Below are 23,257 nucleotides of genomic sequence, written 5' to 3'. Positions count from 1 at the left end.
TGCTCTTATTGACCAAATAATTAACTGTCTAACGTATTATTTCAGAGAAACTATCTCTACCCGGGAAATTTTCATACTTTGTTTTTGAGCAAGTTATAAAAGCCAGTAATTCCATATTGAGAAGTGTTGCACGTCCTTTAATTTGGTCAACTGATAAATTGTTCAATGGTTTGGAAGCAATACAGAGGAAAAAAAATCAGAATAGCGAAGATCAAATGTAAACTGAGTGTAAACTGTCAACTTGATAGTGCCTTTGAACCTTTGGAGTGTAAATTATGATCTTATTTATTAAATATTTGCTTTTATTCTGTAATGAATAAAGTTACTTGTATCTTGTTATTTTTGACACTGATTTTTGAACAGGAATTTTCATTGTTTCACATATTAAATGTAAACCTTTTGCAAAAGCGAACCGGATTTGTGTTTTGCTGACCAAATGTGCATTTGAAAGAGTGTCCTTTTTGATGGAAATTTGTTCAACTAATACTTGGTATCATTACCAATACCGTCAGACTAGTTTGGATATTCATTCATTTCAAATTGAAATACAAATCATAACATTGTCAAACAGATTGTACCCATTAAATAAACTAATACTTGAATCAGTATTTCATTTGAATCTTGTCTTTGCCCAACAAAAAGGAGTTACTTTTCTGTCAAATTAAATCGATCTCAATCGATAATTAACTCAATAAGAATTGAATTTATTGATGAACTCAAAATCTTCATCTTTCAATGAAAATTTGAGGTGAGAGGTTTGGACTCTGGTGAGTGAATCTTAAAAGTCAGGTTATATTTATAACGTGAAAGGGAACCGGATTTGAGTTCAGATTCATCTTCATGTGTTCAACTTACAGTTATTATCAAACAACCAACTAAAACATGTTAATACCTCAGCAAATAAGTATTATAACTATTTTGATGTTATGCCATTGTACTTTAATTGTTTGGTCTGGTTCGTTAACACGATCTGTGTCATCAGAACCAACTTCATCAAATGTTATTAAAACGTATAACTTTGTTACGTTGGTTGATTCAAAGGCTAAACCCATCAAAGTATCGCAACTCATTGAAGCCCGATTGTTACGTTCATCAAAACGTGAAGTTTCATTTTGGAAAGTCATGGAGCATTTACGGGATGGTAAGTACAATTAAATCCCTGTTCCAAAAGTCCATCGCAACCCTTTACTTACTCACAGCTTAATATTTCTTGACTTTATTTTAAGGAGCTGTGTAACAATGAAGTTTGAACAAACTTATTCCAATAAAAATATTTATATTTTCAGGAGTTAAGACGTTGCTCAATGTTCCATTAATGTTTGCATTGTCTTTATTGAGATCAGGACAAATCGTTGACGATGTTCTTAAGCAAAATCCACTGAAACTAGAAGCGATGGACTACTTTCTTTTACGTTTGGGCAAGTATTTGAAAAACAGAAATGCAAACAATTCTTAGTGCGATCTGTAGATAATAACACGATCGAAATGAAATTTACTCAATGAGACTATTTTGCTTCTGGTACCAATCAAAATCAATCAATTTTCTCAGTGCCTATTGTGCAGTCAAAATACAAGACTGGCCACTATTGAAATGTAATAGTTATCCGACCAATAAGATCATCGGTGAACAGTAAATGAAATATTCAAATTAACACCGATTCAGCAGTGATTTAACTTTTCATTGTTTCACATTTTCACATGTTAATAAAATCTATTTAATGTCTGATGAAATTGTTATTAAACTAAAGTCTTTTTGAAAATTATTAAATTCAATAAAAGTTGTACTTATTCATTGAGTCATCCCATCTTTCAATGATTTTTGTAAAATTTGCAGCCTGGTGAGGGCATAATGAAGTCAGGTTATATTTTGTAAATACAAGATGATTGGAACCGGATTTGGCTACTCGAATGTGTATTTGAAAGAGAGTCCTTTTTGATGGAAAGCTATTCAACTATCACTTGTTATCCTTGTTGCAAGAAATGCCAGATTCCGTTAAATATGTTCATATTATTTATTTGGAAACAAAATAAAAATCTTAACATTACCAAACATTTTTATAAGTTCAAATCGACTAATTATATAAATCTTAACTTTGCTCAACAAAAATGAAGTTACATTCACCAAGTTGTTTCATTTATTTTTTGTCTTTTGTGCCAAAGTAACCTTTTATTTGTTTCATCGATTCCTCTACAAGTTACATCCACATTTATCCACCAACTTTATTAACAAATGTGAACTCATCGATTCCACATAATTTTAATACAACTGAATGGTCAAGAACTGATAAAGTTGAACCTCGAGGTGGGATTCCTTGTGAATCATTCTGTTTCAAGTATGGTGAGTTGATATTAATATGAGTATACTGCTCTGCTAGAGCAGTGCTCTTATTGACCAGATAATTAACTGTCTAACATATCATTTCAGAGAATCTTTCTCTTCCCTGGAAATTTTTTTACTTTGTTTTTGAGCAAGCTATCAAAGCCCGTGGCACGGTAATTGAAACTGCATTCGTACCTTTCATTTGGTCTACTGATAAATTGTTCAATGGTTTGGAAAAAATGCCTGAAGTTCGTGGTAACATAACAAGAAGTATGGCAAAGACCAAATGTAAACTCAATTTAAACTGTGAACTTGATAGTGCTGATGATCCTGTGTAGAGTAAATTATGATCTAACATTATTTCAGAGAGTCATACTCTAAACATCATAGGATGTCGATTGACTAAATACTGAATCTCAGGGCAAAAGTTGACAATTTTTATCTTTCAAAGTCAACCAATGTATTTGCTTCATCTCATGTAACTCAAGCTTTTTGTGACGAAATAAACTCTCGTTTTTAGAAGGCCTGTTGATTGATTGACAATTTATCTCCTCTATTACAATGTTAAGATTTTCTTGATTTGTTTTTTACACAATGATTTGATACAATGAGTTAATCAATAAAATAGGAAAATATTTAATAGAATTTAAGTTTGACTTCAAGTTACATTGTATAACCAGAATAAAACGGCAAGTAAGCTGACAAAAAGACTGAACCAGATCAGGTTGAACAAGTTAAGGTCAATATTTAGTGGCAATGTTACTCAATAGGCTTTTATAGTAGGCAAGTAAGAAGCATCACTCTTCATCCGTTTAGATCCATTTTCATGTGTTCAACTTACAGTTATACTCAAACAACCAACAATGTTGATACCTCAGCAAATAAGCATTATAACTGTTCTGTTTTTATCCCATTGTACTTTTATAGCTTGGTCTGTTTCGTTAACACGATCTGTATCATCAGAATCAAGTTCATCAAATGTTAATAAAACAGCTCCATTTGTTATTTTGATTGATTCAAAGGCCGAAAATATCAGCGAATCCCAACCGAAAGAAGCCCGAATGTTTTCTTTATCTTTTAAAGGTAAGTATGATTAAGTTTCAGTTTCAAAACTCATGTGAAGTCCTATTTTCGTATTACTTTACAACTTATAATATTTATTATCTCGAAACTGTTCAACAAATAAAATTAAGCTTTTAAAATGTATGTTTTCCTACAGTTTTTAAATCGATTGATGATGCATTTGTGTTGGTGCAAAATGTGGTTCTCTTTCCCAAAAGACGCAAGTATACTAAAGTTTTATTTTCGAATGTCGATCGATACTTGTTGTACCCACATTACTCAACGAATTCACAATATTCGTTTAAATATTCTAATATACATAATTTAATAAACTTTATATTTTATATTTTAGTTCTTGAGATGGCTAAAGTTTTATCGCTCTTGACCAAACCAGGGCTCATCATGGATAAAGTTATTGAGAAGAACCCATTGCGTCCAGGTCCAATCAAATACTTTGGTCAGCGTGCTGGTCAAGAATTGCACTCACTGAAAAAGGCACTGACATTGCAAATATCAAGTATCCTTAGTTAAATCGTTGAATGAAAGCAATATGAAAGAAAGGAAATTGTATCATTGAAACTTTACTTCAATTACTTCGAAATCGCGAGTCTGATCATGAATACACGATATGTAATGATTTAACAAACTTTCATCAGTTTTTAAAATGGTTCAACACAGACATAATCGATGAAAAAATGATTGATTAAGGTCTTTTCTCACAGAAATGCTAACTTAAATCCTTTCTGATTGAACGCCTGAAACAATTGTTTGTACTTTTCATTGCTTCAGATTTTCGAATGTAAACTTTTTTATTCATCAATAAAGACACATTTGGTATAAAAGTAACTTACCTATTTCTTGTTAAATTAACTCGAATAATTTTCATTTACGCTCTTGAAATGTTTCGTCTTTGGCATGCGGAAGACAAAGTCGAACATTTATTAGTAAATAAAAAGTCAGTTCAAATTTTGTCCATAACATAATCTAAACCGGATTTGTTGCTTAACTGGCCTAATGTGTCTTCAAAGGTGAGTCCTCAAAGATAAGTTAGCTAGTTATCAGTTAGCTTGAATCATCCCTTCATTCAACAAAAATGAAGTTACATTCATCAAGTTGTTTCATTTATTTTTTGTGTCTTTTGTGCAAAAGTAACCTTTCATTCGTTTCATCGCTTCCTCTACAAGTCACATCGACTTTACCAACTTTAGTAACAAATGTGAAATCGTCGATGCAACATAATTTTAACACAACTAAATGGCCAAGAATCGACAAAGTTGAACCTCGAGGTGGGATTCCTTGTTGGTTCTGTTTAGAGTATGGTAAGTCTATATTCTGAAAACTATCATGAGTATATTGTTCTCATCGACTTGGCAATTAACTGTTTCGTCTTTTGTATATCATAACAGGTGAACTTTCATTTCCCTGGAGATGTTTTTGGGATGTTTTTGAGAAAGTCATCAAAGCCCGTAATTCCGTGGTGGGAACTATTTCACGTCCTTTCTATTGGTCAACTGATACATTTTTCAATGGTTTGGAAACAATAGGTGCAAATGCTTCAAGACTCTTCCACAAAACAAGGAAAATGTTCAAGTCTAAATGTGAATTAGACTCCAGCTGTGAACTTGATTAACATTTGAGCAAATTATATTCTTAATTTTTATGCTGAGATTGTTCGATTAATTCCCATAGTTCATTTTTGATTGTAAATTTGCAATGAATTTACAGTAAAAACTAAACTATTTTGTTCGATAAATCATGCTTTAATTTATTAATTTACTTCTTACCCTCGAAAAGTATTATAAGTAGCTTGGTAGGAATCCTTTTAAACTTAATACGACTTCGAGGAAAATGTTCTGTTCTCCATTTTTATGTATTAATTGCACGATGGAACGGATATTTGACGGAAATGAGAACTAAATTTGACTTTAAGTTAGAATCGGAACTAAAGTTCAAATAAGCTGACAAAAATGACCGAACCAGATCAGGTTGAACAAGTTATGGTCATATTTAGTGGCAATGTTACTCAATAATCAATAGGTTTTTATAGTAGAGGCTTTTTGGGGTGCTGTTGCGCAAGTCTTCAAAGCCCGTAATTTCGTAGTTGGAACAATTTCACGTCCTCTTAATTGGTTAACTCATAAATTTTTCCTTGGTTTGGAAACAATATATGCACTTGGTTTGCGACTGGTCCATAAAACAAGGGAAACTTTCAAGTCTAAATGTGAACAAGACTCGAGCTGTGAACTTGATTAACCTTTGGAGTCGAATGAAATTTCCATTTCGAGCTGAGAACGTTTGATTAATTTCCATAGTGAAGTTTATTTTTGAGTTGGAATTTAAAATTAAATGCAAATTAAAAACTTAACATTTCGTCCGATAAATCATGCTTCAAAGTCATTAAATCTACCTCTTACAATCTTTTTTCAATCTATACATCTATACATCTATATACAATATATAAAGTCAAAACATGAAATTTTTGCGTAAAGATTGGGGCCAAACTAAAAGGATTCTAAAGAAATTTTTTTCACAGACTGAAAGTCATGATTAAACTACATCCACGAAAAATAGTCTGAACTTAATCGGAATTCAGGTACCTGAGAAATAAGCGTTTAAACAGGGTAGAGGAAAAAATGCAGAATCCGTATCTTTTACCATTGACTTTGGGGGAAAAATTTTTGGTTATTCAGGTTGATGGTTTATTGTTAAAATTAGAAGGATATGTAAAACCATTTTTTGAGTAAAGCGTTAGGTAAATAATATGTTGCCTCAAATGTTGAACCAAATTTTATTTTATTTTTTCTCGACAATGGTTTTCATCAATAAGGACAATGTCCAAAAACTTTGATTTCACCGTTAAGAGTTGAGACTTAGTGAGTTCTTAGGGGTATAAAAACTGAGTCTATCAGTGCTATTGAAAATTTGTTTGAGCCGCCAGTTTTCGATAAAATTGCGGTCAAAGTTGAGGCTTCGATCGCCTTTATTTCAATAATAGTTTTCCTACCGAATTCACCAGTTTTTCCGTTTGAAAAAGTCGGTTTTTAAGCCGGATCAAGAAAAGGTTTGAGGCAGTCAAGTTAATCTTTCAGTTTCCATTGCTCTTAACCTTTTTTTCGAAAGAAATGATCTGAGTTTCGACTCATTTTACCAGAACCTTGTTTGTCAGTGTTCTGTGAAGTTTAGTTTGTTTGTTTCAATTGATTCAGTTTTCATCATGTCAACCCAAAATACACCCAGTCGTCAATACAAAAAAATTTCATCTGATGTTCGAGCTTTAATTATAAGAGCTTATGAAAGTGGAAGATAAAATGAAAATATTGCTGAAGAATACGCAATCAATGTCAACACAATCAAGTCCATCATCTCTAGATATAAAAAATTTGGTGATGCAATCAGACCAAGAGGAATGAGACCAAGGAAACTCAATGAACAACAAATTCAAGCGATAAAAGATTACGTAGATGGTGACTGTCGCCACACTTTGGAGGAAATAAAGGATTTTATTGACGAGAAATTTGCAATCAAAGTTGGAATTACAACTGTTCATCGTTACCTTTGTGACCTACATTATTCAATGAAACGGATTTCAGTTGTTGCAGTTCGACGAAATTGCGAAGGTACAATCAACAAACGATACAACTATGCGTTGAAATATATTGAGATTGATAGGAACCGTGAAAATGTCTTTTTCATTGATGAATGTGGTGTAAGTGTTCACTGTCGGACTAATTATGGAAGATCTCCTAAAGGACTGCCTGCAAATATAACAGTGAGAGCAGTTAGAGGTAAAAATTTCTCAATTAATGCAGCTATCAGATACAATGAATCATTTGATATTTATCAACCACATTCATTTGATACATCTTCTTTTGTTAATTATATTCGATCATTTACTGATAAGTTCATGGCAAATGGAATCAAGAAAGCTTATTTAGTGATGGACAATGTTAGGTTCCATCATGCTACTGAACTTACTCAGTTAATTGATCAAACTGATCATGAATTAGTTTTCCTTCCACCTTATTCTCCATTTCTCAACCCTATTGAAAATATGTTCAGTCAACTGAAACACTATGTAAAAAGATTTAAACCATCAACTGCCGATGAGGTTTCTCTTGGTGTTCAAATTGCATCTGAAATGATATCATCAGAAGATTGCAATGATTACCATAAAAACATGATGAAATACATTCCACTTTGTATTCAGAAAATTGTTATTGAAAATTAAAGTACTCAGATCTTTTCTTTCGAAAAAAAGGTCAAGAGCAATGGAAACTGAAAGATTAACTTGACTGCTTTAAACCTTTTCTTGATCAGGCTTAAAAACCGATTTTTTTAAAGGGAAAACTGGTGAATTCGGTAGGAAAACTCTGTAAAATCAGATTTTTTCATGAAACTCATTTTCTTGGTGTACTTTTTTCTGATTAACCAAAAAATGCAGCTATTTTCAATGAAAAATTCTGTATTCAGATCCGTAGTAAGTAGGGGATATTGATAACTTAAGGGGAGGTCTTAACTCGCGCATGCCAAGCTGGTAAAGGGAAAGAAAAAGGGGAAATAAACAAAACAACAACTAAAGATAGAAATACTTTATTGAATATATTTTTTCAAGACAAAATCATATTTCTTTACAATTTTAAGTTTATCTTAACCAGCCATAATTTCGATAGCTTTTTTAAGGTTGTTTATAACGCAGATTCTTTCACCAAGTTTCTGCGTTCCACTGGCTATACCAGCATATCTGATATTCAAATTTTTGGCAATGATTTTTTCGATACTGCCAGGGCTTACTTCTAGGGGTACCAAAGGATCATACACCGTCATATGATATGAGGTATCGCGGTATAATGACCAAACGAGAGTGTGCATTATCATTTTTTATACCATTGAAGCTGGCTGTTATAACCAATAGCTTCTCGCCAATCTTCGCACATTTGCGGGCTTCTCGCACCACAGTTGAGGGTGTACAATGCATGGACAGACGAGGGTCGCCAGTCGCAGCACCATATATTCTTGACATTTTCAAGTTAGTACAGCTGCAATATTTTTTCAGCATAGAAAACTTTGAATTACTTTTAATGACAGTTTCCTCATCGACAAAAAACTTGCATAAAAGAGTGAACACAGCATTAAAATAAACTGCATCAGAGTAAATGCCTCTGCCCTTTTCAATTGATTTGAACTTATTCAAAAGAGAAGGTGTATTGACAGGGGTAACACTTGTTCAATATAACTTCAAAAAATGTTTTTTTTTCTGTATTTCTCTGTTTTAATAAATCAATGAAACTGATAAATAACGGAAATGAGAACTAAATTTGACTTTAAGTTAGAATCGGAACTAAAGTTCAAATAAGCTGAAAAAATGACCGAACCAGATCAGGTTGAACAAGTTAAGGTCAATATTTAGTGGCAATGTTACTCAATAATCAATAGGCTTTTATAGTAGTCAAGTAAGAAGCATCACTCTTGTTTCGTTTAGATTCATCTTCATGTGTTCAACTTACAGTTATTATCAAACAACCAACAATGTTGATATCTCAGCAAATAATTTTTATAACTGTTATGATGCTATGCCATTGTACTTTAATCGTTTGGTCTGGCTCGCTAACACGATCTGTACCATCAGAATCAACTTCATCAAATGTTAATAAAACAGATAAATTTGTCACTTTGGTTGATCCAAAGGCCAATGTATCTCAACTCAGTGAAGCCCGATTGTTACATTCATTTTCACCAAAAGTTGAAACATCAGTTATGAATGTCATAGGGCAAATTATGCCTGGTAAGTACCATGAAATCTATGTTCCAAAAGTCTATCGCAATCCTTTTTTACTAGTGCATAACATAGCTTAATGTATTTCTTGACTTTATTTTAAGAGGCTGTGTATCAAATGAAGTTTGAATAAACTTATTCTAATGAAAATACTTATATTTCAGGACTTTACATGTTGATCAATATTCCGAGGTTTTTATGGTCTTTATTGACTCCAGTACAAATCATTGAAGAGGTTCTTAAGAATAATCAACCGAACCTAAATGCAATCGACTATTTTGGCGCACGTTTGGACATGTATTTGAAAAACAGAAATGCAAACAATTCTTAGTGCGATCTGTAGATAATAACATGATCTAAATGAAATTTACTCAATGAGACTATTTTTGCGTCTGATACCAATTAAAATCAATCAATTTTCTCAGTGCTATTGTGCAGTCGAAATACAAAACTATAGAAATGTAATAATTTTCAGATAATCGATCAACAGTCAGCAAAATAATCAAATTAACACCGATTCTGCAGTGACTCAACTTTTCATTGTTTCACATTTTCACATGTTAATAAAATCTATTTGCTGTCTGATGAAACTGTTATTAAACTAACGAATTATATGTCTTTTTGAATAACTAAATAAAAATTGTACTTATTCATTAATCTTCCCATCTTTCAATGATTTTTGTTTAATTTTTAGCCTGGTGAGTGAACCTTAAAAGTCAAGTTATATTTTGTGAATAACATGATCGGAACCGGATTAGTGTTTTGCTGACCAAATAAAATCTATTTGAAAGAGAGTCCTCTTTGATGGAAACCTATTTTACTGTCACTTGTTATCCGTATAGCTTCATCAAACTTTTTGATAATACATTCGAATCGACAAATCAGTTTATATGAATCTTCCCTTTACTCAACAAAAATGAAGTTACATTCACCAAGTCGTTTCATTTGTTTTTTGTGTCTTTTGTGCCAAAGTAACCTTTTATTTGTTTCATCGCTTCCTCTACAAGTTACATCGACTTTACCAACTTTACTAACAAATGTGAACTCGTCGACATCAGATAATAATAACATAACTGAATGGTCAAGAAATGATAAAGTTGAACCCCGATTTTTTCCTTGCATTTTCTGTTTCCAGTATGGTGAGTTGATATTAATATGAGTATGTTGCTCTTATTGACCAGAGAATTAACTGGCTAACATATCATTTCAGAGAATCTTTCTCTTCCCTGGAAATTTTTTTACTTTGTTTTTGAGCAAGCTATCAAAGCCCGTAACACGGTGATTGAAACTGCATCCATACCTTTCATTTGGTCAACTGATAAATTGTTCAATGGTTTGGAAAAAATGCCTGAAGTTCGTGGTAACATAACAAGAAGTATGGCAAAGACCAAATGTAAACTCAATTTAAACTGTGAACTTGATAGTGCTTATGATCCTTTGTAGTGTAAATTATGATTTAATTATTAAATTTTTACTTTTATTCTGTAATGAATATAATTTATTGTTGTATGCGCAGTTCTCTGAAGTTAAAGGTCATCAATAAAGGTGGTGTAGAAAAAACCGGTCAAGGAATCGCGCATCGGAAATATAATAATATTTTATATTTGATTGTTTCAAATTTTCTGTTTGTTCATTTTCCATTCAATCACACAAACCATTCCATTTCTTACTAGTTCAAAAATTTGATTTTCTTAAGTTCTAACTCAAACGACAATATCCAAATCGATCTTATGTTGAAGAATCATACTCTACTCATCATGTCGATTGATAAAATTCTGAATCTCATGCCAAAAGTGCAAAATTTTAGTTTCCAAAATCAACCTCTGTCTCATTTATTATAACTCAAGTTTTTTGACGCCATAAACTCTCATTTTTCGAAGGCACATTATTTCTCGACTGGCAAGTGATAGATGATCGCTTGATTTATAACCTCGATTACAATGTTATGATTTTTGGTAATTTTTTTAACAGCGGTTAAATGATTTAATCAATGAAATAGAAAAATATTTCATATAATTTAAGTTTGACTTCAAGTTAGAATCGGAATGAAACGTTAAATAAGCTGGAAAAATGACCGAACCAGATCAGGTTGAACAAGTTAATGTCAATATTTAGTGGCAATGTTACAAAATAACCAATAGGCTTTCATAGTAGGCAAGTGAGAAGCATCACTCTTCTTCCGTTTAGATCCAACTTCATTTTCTGGTCAACTTACAGTTATTATCAATCAACCAGATATGTTTGATATCACCGAGAACAAGTATTATAAGTATTATGATTTTATGCCATTGTATTCTAATTGTTTGGTCTGGTTCGTTAACACGATCTGTATCACTCGAACCAACTCTATCAAATGTTAATAAAACAAATAAATTTGTTACTTTGGTTGATTCAAAGACCAAAAATATCGTTGCATCCCAATCGAAAGAAGCCCGAACATTTTCTTCATCACTCGAATGTAAGTATGCTCAAGTTCAAAACTCAAGTTAAATCCAATTTCTCATTACTTTAAAAAACTTATATTTATTGACTCGAAACTGTTTAACAAATGAAATTAAACTTTCAAAATGTATGTTTTCCTACAGTTTTACAATCGGTTGATGATGCATACAATTCCGTGAAAAATGTGGTGCTCGCTCCCCTAGAACGCAAGTATACTAAAGTTTTAGTTTTGAGCGTCTATCGATAATTGTTGTACACACATTACTCAACGAATTCACAATATTCGTTTAAATATTCTAATATACATAATTTTATAAACTTCTATATTCTTCTTATATTTTATTTTTTTAGTTCTTAGGGGCGCTTTTGTTTTATGGCACTTCAGTGATCCAGGGCTCATCATTCATCATCTTATTAAGGAGAACCCATTGAGTCCAGGTCCAATCAAATACTTTGGTCAGCGTGCTGGTCAAGCTTGGAAAAACATTGCAAATATTAACAATCCCTAGTTCAACCATTGAATGAAAACAAAATGAAACAAATGGTTTTGTATTATTAGTACGTCAGACTCGAGATTTCGAAGTAATCGAGAATCTAATCAGGCATACACGAAAGGAGGATGTCAAATTCAATAGGGAAAATTGCCTGAACTCAAACAATTTTTTATAAATTTTTCTAATGTATTTTTTTATGCTGATTTTGAAAATCTAAATTATTTTTTGATCCGAGGTACCGTTCGTAAGATATTCACGAAAAAAACAAAGAAAATTCATGGTAGAGAAATAATGAAACTTGATGACGAAAAAGCAGAATTTCATGATGAAAGATTGTTTATATACTAAAAAAGCAATGCTGATTCCATATATGAACTTATTTTTAATCTAAAAGTACGCAAAACTAGTCAATTATTGGAAAAACTGTATTAGGTGTAGTTTGGACTTTTTTAGTTCATCTTGTAGATCGCGGCGCACCATGAAACTTCATCAGGGTATATAATAAGCAATGCTGATTTCAAATCTGAAATAAGTTTGAATCTAAAATGGGGCAAAACTAGTCATTTATTGGAAAAACTGTATTAGTTGTAGTTAAGACTTATTTTGCGCTAACAAAATCGAAAAATTATTTCGGATATACGACCATCATTGCTTATTATGTATATAATTGAAATTTCATGAAGAGCAGAGATTTAAACAAGGGAAGCTTAACTTAAGCTTAGCATTGCTTATTATATACCCTGATGAAGTTTCATGGTGCGCCGCGATCTACAAGATCAACATAAAAAGTCCAAACTACACCTAATACAGTTTTTCCAATAATTGACTAGTTTTGCGTACTTTTAGATTAAAAATAAGTTCATATATGGAATCAGCATTGCTTTTTTAGTATATAAACAATCTTTTATCATGAAATTCTGCTTTTTCGTCATCAAGTTTCATTATTTCTCTACCATGAATTTCTTTGTTTTTTTTAGTGAATATCTTACGAACGGTACCTCGGATCAAAAAATGATTTAGATTTTCAAAATCAGCATAAAAAAATACATTAGAAAAAATACGCCCTGAAGTGTTCTGAAAATAGGCAACTTTTGACATCCTCCTTTAAGGATTTAACAAACTTTTATCAATTTTAAAATGACTAAAAACATCCATAATGGATGCAAAAACTTATTGATTAATGTCTCACAAAAATATTAATAATTTAAATCGAAAATCAACTCTGATTGAATCGATTGCACGGACCATTTAAGCTTTTCATAGCTTCAGATTTTGAATGTAATTTTTTTTAAATATCAATAAAGACACATTTGGTATAAAGCTAATATTTTTTATAAATTAACTCGAATGATATTGGTTTACGATCTTGAAAAGTCTCATCTTTACCATGGGTAAGACACGGTCGCAAATTTTTTAGCAAATGCGAAGCCAGGTCAAATTTTGTTAATAACATGATATGAACAGGATTTCTTGTTTAACTGGCCTGTTTTGTCTTCAAAGTGATACTTGCTATTCTTGAAGCAAAATGAGTTAGTTTTCCAATTTATTTAAAAATGATACAAAAACCTTAAATTTACAAAAATTTCAATCATTAAATTCAACTGATTATTCAACTTAAATCTTCACTTTACTCAACAAAAATGAAGTTACATTCACCAAGTTGTTTCGTTTATTTTTTGTGCCAAAGACACATTGCACTTGTTTTATCAATTACTCTGCAAATTACATCGACATTACCAACTTTAGTAACAAATGTGAACAAATCAACTTGAAAAAGTCGCCAAATAAATATCTTATTTTTTATTCGCTTCCAAAACGCAGAATATTACAACGTATCGCACGACAACGTACAACTAACTTACCGCACACTCTACGAGACTGCCAATTCTATCTTTTACGTGTACAGAAAGGAACTGGTCAAAATTGGAATAGATGAAAGCTGTCAAATAACTATAAGAGTGAAATCAAATGAAATCAATGGCCCTAAAGTCGATGGCACCTATTTGATTACGATCAAGAAGTTGCAGTCCGGCATTATGATAGAGTTTTGAATTATATGAATTTTCTACTACAAGAATCGCAATATTGCAAATATTAAGAAGCCTTGGTTCAACCATTAAATGAAAATTAAGTTGAAACAATGTCATTGCATTATTGTTGCTTTAGATTCGATTAGATCGAAAATCTAATCATGCATACACGAGATCCAAGGACAATACAAACTTTTACCAATTTTAAAATGACTCAAAAAACCCATAATGGATGAAAAAGTTTATTGATTAATGTCGTAAAAATAATAATTTAAATCGAAAATCATATCCGACTGAACCGCTCGATCAATTGTCTAAGCTCTTTTTAAATTGACTTGAGTGATATTGGTTCACGATCTTGAGAAGTCTCATCTTTCACATGGGTGAGACAAATTCGAAACTTTATTAGCAAATTATAAGCTGCCAGGTCAAATTTTGTGCATAACATGACCTAAACCGGATTTGTTGTTTAACTGGCCTAATGTGTCTTCAAAGGTGAGCCCTCAAAGATACTTGTTATTCTTGCAGCAAAATGCCCAATTCAGTTTTAATTTTATTTGGAAATGATACAAAACCTTAAATTAGCAGAAATTTCAACCATTAAATTCAACTGATTATTTAACTTGAATCTTCATTTTTCTAAAATATTAAAACCACAGCTTAGTTTGCTTGGTCTTCACTTTACTCAACAAAAATGAAGTTGCATTTACAAAGCTGTTACATTTATTTTTTGTCTTTTTTGTGCCTTTTGTGCAAAAGTAACCTTTCATTTGTTTCATCGCTTCCTCTACAAGTCACATCGACTTTACCAACTTCAGTAACAAATGTGAACTCGTCAGTGCAACATAATTTTAACACAACTAAATGGCCAAGAATCGACAAAGTTGAACCTCGAGTTTGGGGTGCTACTTGCTTTTTCTGTGTAGAGTATGGTAAGTGGAAATTTGAAAAATCATCAGTAATATGTTGTTTCTATTGACTAGATAATAAATTTTGCTTGTTCGGAATATCGTAACAGGTAAACTTTCATTCCCCTTGAGGTGTTTTTGGGATGTCGTTGAGAAAGCCATCAAAGCCCGTAATTCCTTGGTGGGAACTGTTTCACGTCCTTTCAATTGGTCAACAGATAAATTTTTCACTGGTTTGGAAACATTATATGGACATGCTTTGAAACTCATCCTCAAAACAAAGAAAATGTTCAAGTCTAAATGTGAACAAGACTCTAGCTGTGAACTTGATTAACTTTGAAGCCAAATTATAATCTTAATCTTTATCATGAAATTGATTAATTGATCCGTTCCCATACTTTATTTTTCTGTTGACATTTATAATGATAAAACTAAACTGTTTTGTTCGATAAATAATGCTTCAACTTATTAAATTTGCTTCTTACCATCTCGATGAGATATAGTACAGGAGATCTCTTTTTCAATTCAATACAACTTCGAGGAAAATGTTCTGTTTTCTGTATTTTTCAGTATTAATGAAAAAATATTGGACAGAAATAAGAACTAAATTGAATTTAAGTTAGGATCGGAACTAAACTTCAAAACAGACAAACTGATAGATAAGACCGAACCAGATCAGGTTGAACAAGTTAAGGTCATTATTTAGTGGCAATGTTACTCAATAATCAATAAACTTTTATAGTAGGCAAGAAGCATCACTCTTCATCCGTTTAGATCCATTTTCATGTGTTCAACTTACAGTTATACTAAAACAACCAACAATGTTGATAACTCAGCAAATAAGCATTATAACTGTTCTGATTTTAGCCCATTGTACTTTCATAGCTTTGTCTGTTTCGTTAACACGATCTGTATCATTAGTACCAACTTCATCAAATGTTAATAAATTTGTTCCTTTGGCTGAATTGAAGTTTAAAAATATCACTCAACCGACTGAAGCTCGAACATTTTCATCCCTAAAAGGTAAGTATGCTTAAGTTTTAGTTTTAAAACTCAAGTGGAATCCTATTTTTCATAATTACTTCTTTATGAAATCATAATGTTTAGTTACTTGTAAACACTGTTTTACAAATAAAATTAAAAATTTTAATTTATTAATATGTTTTGCTACAGAAAACATCTTGATTGATCATGCACGGCAATACGTGAAAGAATTGGTTCACCTTCCCAAAGAACGCAAGTATACTAAAGTTTTAGTTTCAAATGTCTATCGATATTTTTTTAGTACCGAATTACTTAACGAATTGATAATAATCTTCAAATATTCTAAGCAATACTTATAATTAACTAATTTCTATATTTTATTTTTTAGTTGCTCGAGTTGTTTTGTTATTTACCAAACCAGGGCTCATCATTCTTAATGTTATGGAGAAGAACCCAATGCGTCCAGGTCCAATCAAATACTTTGGTAAGCGTCGTGATAAATATTGGCAAAACATTGCAGATATTAACTATCCTTCATTGCATTGAATGCAAACAAGAGGAAACAAATGTAATTGTATTATCAGAACTTTAGACTTGAGACTCCGAAGTAATCGAGAGTCTGATCATGTATACACGAGACTTAGGATTTATTAAACTTTTGCCAGTTTTAAAATGTTTCAAAACAGATTTAACCGATGAAAAATCTATTGGTTTCTTTTCTCACAGAAATAAATCGAAAATGAATTCTGATTGAACCGCTTGAATCAAATGTTTAAGCTTTTCATTTCTTAAGAATTTTGATTGTAATTTTTTTTAAATATTCATAAAAACACATTTGGTATAAAAGCTAAATTTTATTGAATTAACTCGAGTAATTTTAATTTACGATCTTGCAAAGTCTCATGTTTGGTATGGATAAGACAAAGTCGAAACTTTGTAAGTAAATTATTAATTATATAAGCAGGTCAAATTTTGTACATAACATAATCTAAACCGGATTTGTTGTTTAACTGGCCTAATGTGTCTTCAAAGGTGAGTCCTCAAGCATACTTGTTATTCTTGCAGCAAAATGCCCAACTCAGTTTTATATTTATTTGGAAATGATACTAAAACCTTAAATTAACAAAAATTTCAACCATAAAATTCAACAAAATTCATGTAATCAGTTAGCTTGAATCATCCCTTCATTCAACAAAAATGAAGTTACATTCATCAAGTTGTTTCATTTATTTTTTGTGTCTTTTGTGCCAAAGTAACCTTTTATTTGTTTCATCGATTCCTCTACAAGTTACATCGACATTACCAACTTTAGTAACAAATGTGAACTCGTCGACTTCAGATAATTATATTACAACTGAATGGCCAAGAATCGACAAAGTTGAACCTCGAGTTTTTGCTATCGGTTGCATTTTCTGTTTAGAGTATGGTAAGTGGAAATTTGGAAAACCATCAGAGGTATGTTGTTTCTAATTTTGCTTGTTTGGAATATCATAACAGGTGAACTTTCTTTTCCCGCGAGGTGTTTTTGGGATGTCGTTGAGAAGGCCATCAAAGCTCGTAATTCCGTAGTGGGAACTGTTTCACGTCCTTTCAATTGGTCAACAGATAAATTTTTCACTGGTTTGGAAACATTATATGGACATGCTTTGAAACTCATCCTCAAAACAAAGAAAATGTTCAAGTCTAAATGTGAACAAGACTCTAGCTGTGAACTTGATTAACCTACATCTTGATGTATCTAGTAAAATTACAATCTTAATCTTTATCCTGAGATTGATTAATTGATCCGTGATTCCCATAGTTCATTTTCGAGTTGAAATTTAGAATTATAAAACTAAACTATCATTTTGTTTGATAAATAATGCTTCGACTTATTAAATTTTGCTTCTTACCATCTCGATGAGATACAGTACATGAGATCTCTTTTTCAATTCACTTCGAACAAATGTTTTGTTCTCTGCATTTTTTCAGAATTAATGAAAATATATTGGACTGAAATAGGAAATAAATTGACTGCAAGTTAGGATCGGAACTAAACTTCAAAACAGACAAACTGATAGGAAAGACCGAACCGAATCAGGTTGAACAAGTTAAGGTCATTATTTAGTGGCAATGTTACTCAATAATCAATAGGCTTTTATAGTAGGCAAGTAAGAAGCATCACTCTTCATCTGTTCAGATTCATCTTCATGTGTTCAACTTACAGTTAAATTCAAACAACCAACAATGTTGATACCTCAGCAAATAAGCATCATAACTGTTCTGCTTTTAGCCCATTGTACTTTGATAGTTTGGTCTGTTTCGTTAACACGATCTGTATCATCAGAGCCAACTTCATCGAATGTTAATAAAACAGATAAATTTGTTATTTTGATTGATTCAAAGGCCGAAAATAGCGATTTATCTCAACCGACTGAGGCCCGAACGTTCTCTTCATCCCTGATAGGTAAGTATGCTTAAGTTGCAGTCAAAAAACTCAAGTGAACTGATAATATTACTCAATGAAAATGACAAGAAATGAAGTTCCATTTACCAAGTTGTTTCATTTATTTTTTTGTACCCAACTAACCTCCTATTTGTTCAAACGCTTCCTCTACAAGTTACACCGAAATCACCAAAAAATGCTAACTCATCGATCCAAGATAATTATAACAAAACTGAATGGCAAAGAATCGACAAGGTTGAACCTCGATTCTTTCCTTGCCTTCTCTGTTTCAAGTATGGTAAGTTAATATTTTTAAAATTATGAGTATGTTGTTTCTATTGACTAGATAATTAATTAAATGTTGCTTTCTCGGCATATCATTGTAGATACTCAGGCTCTCCCCTGGAGTCTTATTTACCTTGTTTTCCATCAAATAGTCAAAGCCCGTAATACGGTCATTGAATCTATATCCACCCCTTTAATTTGGTCAACTGATAAATTTTTCACTGGTTTGGAAACAATGCATGGAGTGCGAGTAAATTTAACAAGAAGAATGGCAAAGACCAAATGTAAACTAAATTCAAACTGTGAACTCGATAGTTCTTATGATCCTTTGTAGTGTAAATTATGATCTAACTTATTTAATTTTTACTCTTAATCTGCAATCAATAAAAATTTTCCTGTTCAGTTTTGAGTAAAAATGAAATGAAAGCTAATAGCTCTGGTATAAATGCTGGTAACTTTTTATAAATGGTATTGAGCGAATCTTCTCAATAAGCTTTCCATCGATATATGGTTCATTTTATTCTGAATCTTGAGCCGAACCATTTTGGCTATTCTCCTTTTTTATAACCCTGGTGCACTCAGTTTTTATGCCAAAATATTTTTTGCGAACGTTCTTTTGTCAAATTAAATCAACGGTTCGATAACTAACACAAGAGCATTGTATTTATTCATAAACTCAAGATCCAAATTAGGGCCAGCAGGGCCAAATTCCGTTAATAACAGGACCTAAACCGGATTTGTAGTTTGTAATGTAGTCTAAAGTTGAATTGAAAATTTAGAGCCATTCATAGTAAATTATCAATAGGCTTTTGCAGTAAAAGATCTTGACTTTTCTTTCGTTTCTTATAAATCCATCTTTGTGTGTTCAACTTACAGTTATATTCAAACAACCAACTAAAACATGTTGATATCTCAGCAAATAAGTATTATAATTATTCTGATGTTATGCCATTGTACTTCAATTGTTTGGTCTGGTTCGTTAACACGATCTGTAGCATTAGATTTAACTTCATCAAATAAATTACTCCCGTTGGCTTATTCTAATGGTACAAATATCAGTGCATCTCAACTCAGTGAATCTCGATCGTTACGCTCATTTCACTCAAGAGGTAAGTATAATCCAGTTCCAGAATAACCCTAATTTTATAATCCTTATATTCCTTCACATGAGAAACTTATTGATATAATATGCATTGATGTTATATTAAGAAGCTGTGTAACAAATGAAGTTTGGGAAATCTTATTCTAATATAAATATTCATATTTCTCAGGACTCGTGATGTTACTTAAATCAATGTCTATTTTTCCGATATATTTCCTGTCTTTAACGCCTCCAGTGGAAATTCTTAGAGAAGTTCTGCAAGCGAATCCTCCGAAGAAAGATGCAATCGAATACTTTTGGCAACGTTTTGACACATTTTTAAATAACATCAATGAAAACAATCCTTAGTTTGATTCGTGAGAAATAACTCGATCACAATAAAATTTGTTCAATATCTCACCACTACAATTAAAACCAATGTTTATTGTCAAGTCGAAGTACAAGACTATTGAAATGTAATAATTATCCAATTGATAAGATCATGGATCAACAGACACAAGATGAAATAATTAGCTAATGCTGATGTGCAAGTGATTTAACTTTTCATTGTTAATTTTTGCATGTAAAGTCTCATTGATATAAGAATAAAGATGAAACTGTTAACTTACGGAAATTTATTCATTGACTTGCGATGCGATCTTCAACAGCAAATCGGTGTGAAATTTAGAGCCTGGTGAGTGAATCTTGAAGGTAGCGCCAAATTTTTTAACAGGACCTAAACCGGATTTGTAGTTCAGGACTCATGTGCATTTCAAAGTTGAATTGAAAATTTAGTGCCATTAATATTAAACTATCAATAGGCTTTGCAAGCGGCCGTTAAAAGATGTTGACTTTTCTTCGGTGATACAACAATTAGCATCAAACAACCAACTAAAACATGTTGATATCCAAGCAAATAAGTATTATCAGTATTCTGATTCTAGCCGATTGTACTTTGAATGTTTTGTCTGGTTCATTAACACGTTTTGTACCATTAGAATCAAGTTCATCAAATGTCAATAAAACAGATAAATTTTTTACTTTGGTTGATTCAAAGGCCAAAAATGTCAGTGCATCTCAACTCAGCGAGGCCCGATCTTCCTCAGAACGTAAGTATATTTAAGTTTATTTATCAGTTCAAAAGTCAAAAATGCTATTTTTCATCAGCTCATGTCACATAAAAAACGTAAAATAAAGTATTTTATTAGGGGCCACAATAAATCCCGGGCTAGGGTCAGATCATAATGTTTTTTTGAGAACTATGCAATTGAATCTCTTTAGGCATCCATGCAGGCTTCTTATTCAAAAGATTATTGATCTACTCCATTCAGGTACAAATCAGGGGACTTCGAAGCAAAAACGGCTCAAAAACGCTCGTTTTGACCTTCAAGGCCGTTTCCTCTCTTTCCAGTCATAATCATTTCAAATTTAAGAAGAGAGAAATTTTGCTTGGGTGTATACTTGAAGAAATGGGTGGCTGGGAAGCAATGATATAGCCTAAATTTTTTGTTAGAGCGAAGTTTTTGTTAGTTTGATCGAAATCGACTTATGAGTGTTAGTTGACTTATGTAAAGCCTCTGTTGTCGAGAGTTATACAAGGCGATTTAGTCTTGTAATATAGCTTTCATGGTATCATTTGAAAGAATAAACATTGTAGTCGAAGATTTCATTGCAATTGTTCGATTATACTCAATGACCTTTTGGCAAGGCTGAAAAATTCGTATACAGCCGCTTTTCTGAGAGTGACCTGCAAAATGGCTCTCAAAAACTTTTTTGCGCTTCGCGAAAATTTTTTTATGGAGCTGATCTATCATTCAGAGCTTAGGCTATCTGTGGTTATGTCCAAACATAAGTTTGAAATTCTCTTCAATAATCTACAGCCCTTTCTTTGCAAAGACTTTCTCCACTAGTCTGTATTCAGCCGGTTTGGTCGTGACCTTTCCTGTATAAAAAATGGGCCAAAAAATTTCAGAACTTCAAAAGTTCATTTTCCAAACCTATGATACTTCAGCTATGCATATACTATAACGAGATCTGTGTGTGACTTCAATGGCACAGCCAGCCCGGGATTTAATGTGGCCCCTAATAGCATTGAGTTTTAAAAGTAACTAAAAGCCTATCGAAATCCTATTTTGTATTCACTCATAACACATGAAATCTTGTTATTAATGATATTATATAATATTGATTGGTTCTATTTTAAGAAGCTGTGTAACAAATGAAGTTTGAACAAACTAATAACAATAAAAATATCCATATTTTTCAGTGCTCATTGTACTTGGTTTGCCGCTTATTCTCCTGTCTTGGACACCTCCCTTCGAAATCGTTAGAAATGTTCTCAGATACAATCGACCGAGTCTAGATGCGAGCAGGTACCTTGTTGAACGTTTTCAAGTATTTTTGAAAAGGATTAATGAAACCTCAAATTCTTAGTTCATTCTGTGAATAGTAAAATGATCAAAATGTAATTTGTTCAATATTTTGCCACTGCAATTAGAACCAATGTTTATTGTCAAGTCGCAATACAAGACTAATTACTATTGAAATGTAATAATTATCTGACCAACAAGACAATGGATCAACAGACACAAGATGGAATAATCAAGTCAACATTGCTTTTCCCGTGATTCACTTTTCATTGTTTCAAATTTTTACATGTAAACTCTATTCGATGACAAAGTTGTTATTAAAGTATCATCTTGTGTCTTTTTGTAATTAACTCAATAAAAAACGCATTTATACATGGGATTAAGCTCTCCCATCTTCAACATAAAATTGGTATGAAATTTGTGGCTTGTTTATTGAATCTTCAAAGTCAGGAAATATTTTGTAAATAACATGACCTGAACCGGATTTGTGTTTTGCCCAAATGTACATTGAAAGAGAGTCCTTTTTAATGAAAGCTGTTCAACTATCACTTGCTATCCTTATAGCAAGAAATGCCTGATTCAGTTATTACCTTATTTTAGCAATAATAAGTTCAGGTAATAGATAAATTTTATGTTATTTATTTGAAAATTGTCCAAAACTTTATGATCAACACTCGCAACTATTTGAATAAACTAATTAGTTTGCTTGAATCTTCACTTTACTCAACAAAAATGAAGTTACATTCACCGGGTTGTTTCATTTATTTTTTCTATTTTTTGTGCCAAAGTAACCTTTTATTTGTTTCATCGCTTCCTCTACAAGTTACATCCACATTACCAACGTTACTCACGAATGTAAACTCATCGATTCCAGATAGTTATAACACAACTGAATGGTCAAGAAATGACAAAGTTGAACCACGATGGGACCTTGGCGGTTTCTCGTATAGTAAGCTACCCGGGTTGAAATTTTAGCATAAGCTTACCATGGACTCGGTTATTTATCTTGGTAACGGATTGCAAGTAATTTTGAGTGTGTCCATGATGTGGAACCTCTCGATTATCAGAATATGTTCCCAATCAA

General features: G+C 32.0%; 7 protein-coding genes across 7 annotated transcripts; all 7 read left to right on the top strand.

The window, feature by feature from the left end:
- Positions 1 to 828: 828 nt before the first annotated feature.
- LOC107363979 (uncharacterized) lies at positions 829 to 1,792 on the top strand. The gene is made up of 2 exons (XM_025161204.2): positions 829 to 1,141; positions 1,287 to 1,792. Exons 1-2 carry the CDS (start codon positions 883 to 885, stop codon positions 1,454 to 1,456), a joined length of 429 nt encoding a protein of 142 aa, XP_025016972.2. The 5' UTR covers positions 829 to 882; the 3' UTR covers positions 1,457 to 1,792.
- A 4,996-nt stretch (positions 1,793 to 6,788) lies between these two features.
- Positions 6,789 to 7,610, top strand: LOC149093451 (uncharacterized). The gene has a single exon (XM_089269350.1). The coding sequence runs from the start codon at positions 6,789 to 6,791 to the stop codon at positions 7,608 to 7,610; it is 822 nt and encodes a 273-aa protein (XP_089125476.1).
- Positions 7,611 to 8,650: 1,040 nt separating this feature from the next.
- LOC107363971 (uncharacterized) lies at positions 8,651 to 10,588 on the top strand. Its single transcript, XM_089269809.1, has 3 exons — positions 8,651 to 9,164; positions 9,320 to 10,294; positions 10,366 to 10,588. Exons 1-2 carry the CDS (start codon positions 8,909 to 8,911, stop codon positions 9,484 to 9,486), a joined length of 423 nt encoding a protein of 140 aa, XP_089125935.1. The 5' UTR covers positions 8,651 to 8,908; the 3' UTR covers positions 9,487 to 10,294; positions 10,366 to 10,588.
- A 5,164-nt stretch (positions 10,589 to 15,752) lies between these two features.
- LOC149093450 (uncharacterized) lies at positions 15,753 to 16,859 on the top strand. Its single transcript, XM_089268766.1, has 2 exons — positions 15,753 to 16,052; positions 16,203 to 16,859. The coding sequence occupies exons 1-2, from the start codon at positions 15,851 to 15,853 to the stop codon at positions 16,370 to 16,372; spliced, it is 372 nt and encodes a 123-aa protein (XP_089124892.1). The 5' UTR covers positions 15,753 to 15,850; the 3' UTR covers positions 16,373 to 16,859.
- Positions 16,860 to 17,082: 223 nt separating this feature from the next.
- Positions 17,083 to 17,845, top strand: LOC107363845 (uncharacterized). Its single transcript, XM_015931108.3, has 2 exons — positions 17,083 to 17,439; positions 17,511 to 17,845. Exons 1-2 carry the CDS (start codon positions 17,211 to 17,213, stop codon positions 17,732 to 17,734), a joined length of 453 nt encoding a protein of 150 aa, XP_015786594.2. The 5' UTR covers positions 17,083 to 17,210; the 3' UTR covers positions 17,735 to 17,845.
- A 1,645-nt stretch (positions 17,846 to 19,490) lies between these two features.
- LOC107363975 (uncharacterized) lies at positions 19,491 to 20,428 on the top strand. Its single transcript, XM_015931249.3, has 2 exons — positions 19,491 to 19,832; positions 19,995 to 20,428. The coding sequence occupies exons 1-2, from the start codon at positions 19,625 to 19,627 to the stop codon at positions 20,171 to 20,173; spliced, it is 387 nt and encodes a 128-aa protein (XP_015786735.2). The 5' UTR covers positions 19,491 to 19,624; the 3' UTR covers positions 20,174 to 20,428.
- A 210-nt stretch (positions 20,429 to 20,638) lies between these two features.
- LOC107363980 (uncharacterized) lies at positions 20,639 to 22,361 on the top strand. The gene is made up of 2 exons (XM_015931253.3): positions 20,639 to 20,913; positions 22,071 to 22,361. Exons 1-2 carry the CDS (start codon positions 20,703 to 20,705, stop codon positions 22,235 to 22,237), a joined length of 378 nt encoding a protein of 125 aa, XP_015786739.1. The 5' UTR covers positions 20,639 to 20,702; the 3' UTR covers positions 22,238 to 22,361.
- Positions 22,362 to 23,257: the final 896 nt, after the last annotated feature.

The sequence above is a fragment of the Tetranychus urticae genome, chromosome 3 (assembly GCF_039701765.1).
Source record: "Tetranychus urticae isolate SD_2017Ah chromosome 3, NJAU_TeUrti_SD_1.0, whole genome shotgun sequence".
Classification (NCBI taxonomy): domain Eukaryota; kingdom Metazoa; phylum Arthropoda; class Arachnida; order Trombidiformes; family Tetranychidae; genus Tetranychus; species Tetranychus urticae.
Note: the sequence above shows the minus strand (reverse complement) of the source record. Positions and strands in the feature narration are given on the sequence as shown.